The sequence below is a fragment of the Epinephelus moara genome, chromosome 9 (assembly GCF_006386435.1).
Source record: "Epinephelus moara isolate mb chromosome 9, YSFRI_EMoa_1.0, whole genome shotgun sequence".
Taxonomy (NCBI): domain Eukaryota; kingdom Metazoa; phylum Chordata; class Actinopteri; order Perciformes; family Serranidae; genus Epinephelus; species Epinephelus moara.
Window position 1 is genome coordinate 3,953,113 of NC_065514.1, and position 8,857 is coordinate 3,961,969.

The 8,857-nt window shown below is 41.1% G+C and overlaps 1 protein-coding gene across 1 annotated transcript in view; it reads right to left on the reverse strand.

Annotated features, from left to right (window-relative positions):
* Positions 1-8,857, reverse strand: part of LOC126395949 (antigen WC1.1-like) — a 22,756-nt gene that overhangs the window by 4,027 nt on the left and 9,872 nt on the right. Inside the window, exons 6-7 of the mRNA XM_050053752.1 lie at positions 1,759-2,064; positions 1,425-1,665 (exon numbers count right to left, since the gene is read on the reverse strand). Coding sequence (XP_049909709.1) covers positions 1,425-1,665; positions 1,759-2,064 — 547 coding nt within the window. The remainder of the gene's footprint in view (positions 1-1,424; positions 1,666-1,758; positions 2,065-8,857) is intronic.

Genomic DNA, 8,857 nt, shown 5'->3' on the forward strand with positions numbered 1-8,857 from the left:
CTATAAGCAGCTATTTTAAGAACGAGAAACAGAAAGCGTCTCTAAAACCATCTGTGTGACGTCATTGCACTTTATAAACTGTGAATATGATATTTATGCATTTATCCAGTTCATATTTTAACCAGTTTTAGTATTATGAGCTGTTGTTTTTCATGCAACTATTTCTATGCTGTGTAACTGATTTCATGCGCTGTAGTCGGAATGATTTTAGACAGGGCTACACCTGTAAAGGACGACAAGCTGCCAACACTTAACAGCTGCACACTAGTCCTACTCAGCACCACTCTCCCTCTGTGTCCCCATGAAATTATGAATGAAAGGCTTAAAGTTCTAGTCAAAAGACAAACTTGTGTCAGTGTGAACATGCTACACATCATTAGCTCAGTCAGTTGGGACATTCTGAGTGTGGCAGCTGCAGGCCTGTAAAAACTCTGACCAGTCCCTGCCATTCAGTGCGAATGGAAAGAACCAATCAGATGCCTTCATGTCTCATCCTGCCCGCTCCCCTCCATCCCTCCCTCCCTCCTCCCTGCGTGCACTCATCACGTTGCCGGAAATAATCAGCACACTCCTCAGCAGAAATACCGAGTTAGCAGGACGTTGCTGAACAATGGCAGAGAAAATGTAGCCAAAAGTACCACTTCCAGTGTTACTTGTAACGGCTCGCCTCGCTAAACAGGCTGAGAAAAGAAAGTCTGAGGCAGAAAAGGCTTTGGAAAAAGTGAGAGGACAAACCAGACATCAACATCGGTGCAGCTTTTGAACAGTGGAGACAACTGAGAGAGCTGAAGGGTCTGGAAAGTGATGCAGAGGATGCTGTCTTTCTGTTGGACAGGTAATTATTTGTTTGCTAGCTCTCCAACATTATCAACTATAGCTTTAAAGTCCCACTGATTGTCACACACCTGAATGTGTGAAATTTGTTCTCCGCATTTGACCCATCCCCTGAGGGAGCGGTGAGCAGCAGCGGTGTCTTGCTCGGGAATCGTGGTGATCTAACCCCCCACTTCCAGCCCCTAATGCTGAGTGCCAAGCAGGGAGGCAATAGGTCCCATTTTTAAAGTCTTTGGTATGACCCGGCCAGGGATCGAACCCACGACCTCCCAGTCTCAGGGCAGACACTCTACCTCAAGGCCACTGAGCTGGTTGGTGGTTGGCCCAGGGGACTCCTGAAGCAGCACACATGTATGTTTCATATATACAGATATATATCTTGGTGCATTCAGCAGCTGATTTACTGAGGCAGCAGCTCATCAGACTCCATCATGGCTGCTGGAGACAGTCTGCTGCCATTCTAGCTGGAACATGTGTGAGTCAACCTGGGGACATTACTGTCATAGATGATGTCACTGATGATGTCACTGATGGGCTTACCTGAGCAGGTGAGATCCAGGATGGAGGAAGAGGAAGATGATGTTGCACACTCCCTCAGAGCAGATCCAGAGTGAACACAGTCAGAGTCGATCCCCCACACAGGTCTGTCTGAGGACTCCTTTCTCTCTCCTACAGAAACAGCAGAGCCACAGTCCAGATCTCTGCAGACAACACCTGCTGTCTTCAGGGTCCAGTCAGAGTAATAGCCATTCACTGGTCTCCATTCTCCCTGATGTTTGACCTCCAGTGTTCCTGCACAGTGACTGTCTCCTCCCACCAACCTGACAGACTCTGAACAGAAACCAGAGAGTCATCAGTAAAAGAACAAAGTGAGTTTCATTAGAAGAGAAATGAACCAAATCAAAGCTGCAGCTCCTCTTCTACCTGAGCAGGTGAGTCCAACAGCTTTGCCAGGTGAGCAGGTGTTTCTATCTGAGCCTGAGCTTCTACAGTCCAGGAGAGCAGACTCATGGCCTCCACACTGGAACTCTTTGGTCCACATTGGAGCCTCCGCTTCTCCATAGAGCGCCCCCTGGAGGACTGAAGGAGCCCCACAGCCAAGCTCCCTACAGACCACCTCTGCATCCTGCTGGTCAAAGTCAGCTTCACACACTGAGGACCACCTCTGGTTGGACTTCACCTCCAGTCTGCCTGAGCACAGACTGGTCCCATCCACCAGCCTGACAGAGTCTGGAGAGATAATAGAAGATAAAATAGAGAGAGATAAAAGACACCAGACACTAAATAAAAAGATGTCATCAAACAACAATTCACTGATTCAAACTGGACTCACAACAATTCCAACATCACTTCATCACCAACAGCTTGTGGGTCATTCAACAAAATCGATGCCTTTTCAACTTTGGAAATTTAAAATTTTAATTCAATTCAAATTCTATTTTTTCAGTAGCCTGAGATTAAAAACAGTTGAAAGTTACAATAACCTGTATTGTGCCATCTCAGGCTGTGGAATTTCATATTTTATGACTGTTTCTCTCCTTATTGTTTTGATGGTTTTGCCAACCCTGTTACCACAGAAAGTATTACTATATCTAATATTCCTAATTAGACTTATGTAATAGATGGCACATTTATGAACAGTACTTAAATCACCAGCAGCGGCGCATGCCGCGGGGCTAGCGCCGCTATGTCGTGGTTCTGGTATCCCCAAAACGGCTGCTGAAACGACGCCTGCAAGGCTTTCTCCATCAGTGGTGTTAGCCGGGGGACCAGCACCACCCAGGCCTGGCTACAGCACCTCTAAAACAGCCGCTGAACTGCTGGCTACAAGATTAATAGATAATAAGGGTACAGTTTTAACACACACATGTGATGGCAAGTATAAACTCAAAACCACTTAATTTAGGTCAACAAAGATATTCTCAACACTACATCAGGCCAAGATAATTTGGGATCCACATTGTAAAAAGGGGCTCCTTGGTGGTCATCTAAATATCAGGAGTATGGTCCCGAAAAGAGAGCAACTGGAACAATTATTAAATGGCTCTAATATTGATGTCATGGGATTTGCTGTCTATATTTTCTGAGGCGACTGAGGTCCTTCAACATCTGCCGGACTATGCTCAGGATCTTCTATGAGTCTGTGGTGGCCAGTGCTATCCTCTATGCTGTTGTGTGCTGGGGCAGCAGGCTGAGGGTGGCGGACGCCAACAGACTCAACAAACTGATCCGCAAGGCCAGTGACGTTGTGGGAATGGAGTGTGACTCTCTGATGGTGGTGTCAGAGAGGAGGATGCTGTCTAAGCTACGAACTATCTTGGACAATGTCTCACACCCACTCCACCATGTGCTGGTCAGGCACAAGAGTACTTTCAGTGGGAGACTCATACCACCAAGATGTACCACTGAGCGCCACAGGAAATCATTCCTGCCTGTGGCCATCAAACTGTACAACTCCTCCCTCTGAGTGGCCCTGAGACTTTTTCACACACTGCAATAATTTAATTTAACTTGTGCAATAACCCCATTCACCCTGACTGTATATATTCTGTTTGTGTAAATAATCTTGTTCAGTTTACAATATATATATGTATATATATATATATATTTATTTACGTTTATGTTTGTTAATAATTCCTGTTTATTTAACTATATATTTGTTAATACTACTGTTTAAATTTCTTTTTTTTTCACGTATCTTTCCTCTCTTGCAAGGAGCACCTGTAACATAAATTATTTCCCCTCGGGGATCAATAAAGTATTTCTGATTCTGATTCTGATTCTGATTATCTGAAACATGGTTGACCCAATTATCACCTGAAGCTGCAGTAACATTGCCTGGGTATAATGCTTTTAGGAAAGACAGGAACCAGGGGAAGGGGGGGGGGGGTTATTATATGTCAGAAACACCCTGAAGTGTAAACAAATTATTTGGCCCTCTAGTATTGAAATTGAATGTGTTGGGGTAAATATTGTACTTTCTCCGGAGATGTCATTTACTGTGTTATGCCTGTACAGAAAACCCACTGCTAAGAAGGATTTCTATGATCAATTTAAAGCCGTACTTAAATCATGTGATCACAACAAAGAAGTCATAATTCTAGGCGATTTTAATATAAACTGGGACAGTAAGGCAGACAGGAAAAATCTAAAACAGTTAACTGAACATCTGAATTTATCTCAGCTCATAGAGACACCAACCAGAATTACTACAAGATCCAGAACCAGAATTGATTTGCTCTTCTCCAATAAACCAGAACGTATTATTAAAACCCATAATCTTTTAACTGGTTTATCAGACCATAATGCAATTTTCTTTTCCAGAAAGCTCACCAAGTCACGCTTCTCAAACTCATCCAGATACTTATGTAATAGTAAAAATACTTTTAATTTCATCCCAAAGAGCCAGCAAGAAAATCTTAATTTGGCCTTAAAAAACCAGAACTGGAATAAGATCACTTCCTGTGAAGACACTGACAACAGCACAGATTCCCTTCATGAACACATCAGAAAAATAATGGAATCTTTCTCCAGGAGGGTGAGCCAAAAGAAAAGAAAAGCATCACTACCGTGGTTAACCCCTGATTGTCTTAACTTGATGAAAGTGCGTGATCTTCTTCTTAAGACTTTCTTAAAGTCCGGCTTAATTCACTGCTGCAAGGAACAAGGTAATTCAGGCAATGCGGAAGGCCAAAGCAAATTTTTTTATAGCAATCATGGAGAGTGCTAAGGGTGACGGGAAAAATTTTTGGCATAATACGGGTAAACAGAATAAACAAAATAACTGTGAATTAGAACTTATTATTGATAATAAACTAGTGAGAAGTCCAGACATTCTGGCTACTGAGCTAAACAATTTTTTTTACAGTCAGTGGAAGACTGAAGTGGTCAAAATCGGTTCCTGGAATTGGGCCTGGCGGCTCCCGATCCTGTCCTCCTTGTTTCTTCTAAAAAGTCTTCTGTTGTCAATTCAGTATCTTAGGTTCGGCTGGCAGGTACTTAAAAAAGGCACTGGAGATAGGCAGAATCTGATGCAATCGAGTTTATTGTGTTCACAGGCAACAACACAGACAAACTCATGAGTCAGCCTCCGGAGGACGACTGACTTCTGCTTTCGGTGCTCTGGCTTATATGCTGGTGGAGGTCGAAGAGATCTCCACCCATTTCTGTAGTCCTTCCCATTTCGATCCGTTTTTACTGGTAGCAGACTTTGCCTCTGTTCTGGCTCAAACTGGAATCTGCCACCAGTATTTCCGGAATCGCTCTCACTCTATTTTTTAAAAACATGTGATCTCTGGGGACTCTCATGCTACAGTCCCTCGTGCTTCCGTGTAATATGACTCATTACATGTACATCAAGTAATACAATCATTTGAGAGTGTGTGTGTGACCTTTCTTGTGTAATATAACTCTTAAGTGCATTAGGTCGTACAATCAAGTGAGTGTAATATAATTCTTAAGTGCATTAGGCAGTACAATCAAGTGAGTGTTCTATCTTCTTTCACACAGCACGTGGTAACTTGTATGAGTGTCACTGTAAGTTCACAACATCATGTGAGTGTAGGTTGATGCATTATATCATTACACAGCGCGTGATAAGTCATATGAGTCAATAAGAGTTCACAACTGAGATGTCACTAAGAGTTCACACAGTTACATTGCATATTATGTATAAATGCAGTATTAGTTTTTTTGTAGAAGTCTACACACTAACATGTGTGGTCTTAACACCTGATGAGGGTGAGGGTTTTGACTTTTACACTACAAGACATAACCAAACTTTTTCCCCCTTCGGAGTATGGCTCGGCCCCTATCAATTTTGCGCTGCCGGTATTTAATTTACAACAGGTCACAGAAGCTGAAGTGGCTAACGTTACCGGCTCGCTAAAAAATTCCAAGGCCAAGAACATCTACGGTCTTGACACCATGTTTTTAAAAGCTAATAAAGATTCTCTGGCTGGACCAATCACACATCTAGTTAAGTTATCTATACAACACTCAGTTGTTCCATCCTCTTGGAAGACTGCCATAGTTAATCCCATCTTCAAGTCTGGAAGCAGGACAGACATGAGTAACTATAGGCCTATCAACATCCTGCCAATCACCTCCAAAATAATTGAAAAATGTGTGCTTACACAACTAACTGAACATCTGAACCTTGGCCATACTCCGTTGCACCCCGCACAATTTGGCTTCCGGGAACATCACTCGACAGAGTCGGCAATTAATTTATTTCTGGAGAAAACCAAACAGTTTCTTGATAAATCAGTGTGTGTTGGTGCAGTATTCCTGGACCTGAAAAGAGTGTTTGATACAGTTGATCACGCAGTGCTATTAAACAAACTCTCTTCTTTTAATTTCTCAGATCAGGCAACCATGTGGATAAAATCATATGTAACTAATACGAAACAGTGTGTTGTTGTTGAGGGGGTTAAGTCCTCTCTTTGTACATGTTCAGTTGGGGTCCCGCAAGGTTCGATCCTCAGACCAATACTCTTTTCACTTTATATTAATGATATGCCACTTGTATGCAAAAACACCCATATACAAATGTATGCAGATGACACAGTTTTACTAACATCAGCAAAAACTATTCAAGAGGCTGCCCGCATACCCACAATGGAATTGACTCACATTCACGAATGGCTCAAAAAATCATGTCTACTGTTAAATACAAAAAAAAACTGTCTGTATGTATTTTTCTAAAAAACGAAGGATCTCACACACTGTGGTGTCTTCCTAGGAGGAGAGGAGCTTGAACTAGTTAATGAGTTCAAGTATCTAGGGGTCATCCTGGATTCAACCCTCACCTTCAAGAGTCACATTAAAAATATCTTGAAAACAATCAAATTCAATCTCTCCAATTTCAAACTACTAAGGCCTTCTTTGACAACAGCGTCAGCTAGGGTGTTTATGCATGCAATGGTCCTCTCTCACATCGAATATGGATTCACTAACTGGTTGTTCACTACTAAAGCTGCACTTACTCAGATTGATTCTCTGTTCAAAAGAGCGCTCAAAATATTGGACAAAAAACCTGTATCATATCATCACTGCCACATACTCCAGAAATATAATTTTCTCACTTTTGATAATTTTACAAAGTTCAAGTATGCCTGCGCAATATATAAAATCTTGAAAGGTTTAGCGCCGCCCCCAATGTCTGTTTATGTTAAGCAGAATGAAAACATCAGTTACACGACCAGGGCCACCACACGAGGGGATTGTGTAATTCCGCTCAGGCGTACCTCGTGTGGGCAGTCAGTACTTTCGCTTGCAGGAAGCCACATCTGGAACAGTACACCATCTATGATACGGGACTGTAACACATATGCCACTTTCAAAATAAATCTTAAGAAGTGGCTAAAAAGTACACAAATTTGTAACCACAGTTAATGAGTTGATGTACAACATGTCTTTCTCATTTCTCTCTTTTTTCTTTTATTTTATTCTATGGTTCTTTTTCTCCTTTGTTTTTGTTTATTTGTATTTAGTTACCTCGCACTTTACAATATAAATGACTCCTACAACCAATTAATCACAACTACAACAAGAACTATGAACTGGACCTTGCATTGCTGCAGTTTTACACTCCATCGACACACCCCCAAACAGTCCCTGCTCCTCTGGCTGCTGTTTATTATTTATTTAACTATTTATTTCTTTTTTCTTTTTCTCGCCCTCTTTTTCTTTTTCTAAAATAGCTCTACAGCACTTTAATTTCTAATGTTTTACATTTCTCCAGCACTTTAACCCCCAGTGTCTTTACATCTATTACTGTCATCAATCATAACTGATCACAACTACAACAAGATCTATGTACTGGACTCTGCATTGCTACAGGCTAACACACTATTTACACACCCCATACAGCCCCCTCTCCCCCGTCTGTTCGTTACCTGGTTGCACCCAGAAACACGGCGTAAAGCATATACATACTTAAGGCACTGGAGGCAATATGATGTGCGCAATACTTCTGTTATGTGTCGCTGGCCAACTCTATACAGTGACGATAAGACCGTTATGTGTTTTAATGTATCTAATACTGTAATTGTGTATTTTATGTGTACTGTATTGATTTTATACTACCTTTTAGGAACTGTGCCGATAAACATCTGGCAGGGGGACTACCAATGTAAATCAGCCCCTGGCTGTAATGGGGTGCATCTGCATTTTCTTTTTTCTTTTCTTTAAAAGGAATGTTTATTGATGTACACTGTCCCTTCTAAAACAACACTATTAGGAAAAAAGACAATTTTTTAGAAGAGAAATATGAAAAGAATGGCCCAGTCCAAAATATAGTATAGTTTAAATTATAATGATAAGAGTTGAAAGTCTCTTTTAATCGTCATTTTGACATTATGAAATTAACACCAACAATAGGATTGACTGCCAGCCCTGTTACAGTAACAGCTGATACACATTTTACTGCCTACACTAAACATCTTTGTCTACACACTACTATGAAGTTTCCCCTCCCAAGTCAGAGGGTATTGTTCTGCACTTGATTGGTATTGTTGTATCAGTGAAGCACATCACATTTCTAAGAGGTCTCATGTTGTTGTTGTTGTTGTTGTTGTTGTTGTTGTTGTTGTTGTTGTTGCAGTTCCATGCACGCATTATTGACAAGTGTTTTGGAATCATTTTTGTTATTGAGACAGATTGTTTTTATGTTGGTAATTAACATATTAAAACACAGTGAGTCATATTTCAAGTGTTATTAATTTAGGAGGATTTAACAGCATTTCATTTATTTAACATAGTAACCAATAGTAAAAAGGGTTTTGTAGCAGTTAAACAGGACTTAGAACAACCAGACCATACAAACATATCAAAGGGCTCATTCACAGTAAATCAAGTAACCAGTTTCATCATATTGTGGACATTAGCTGAATAACACTCACATGATGACTTTTAAAAATGTTTTCATTTGATAAGGCTGACCTTTAAAGACAGTAAAGCTATCTATGATGATCATCCCTGCTACCTCATGTCAAATCCTGTTACTGTGGAAAGGTAACAG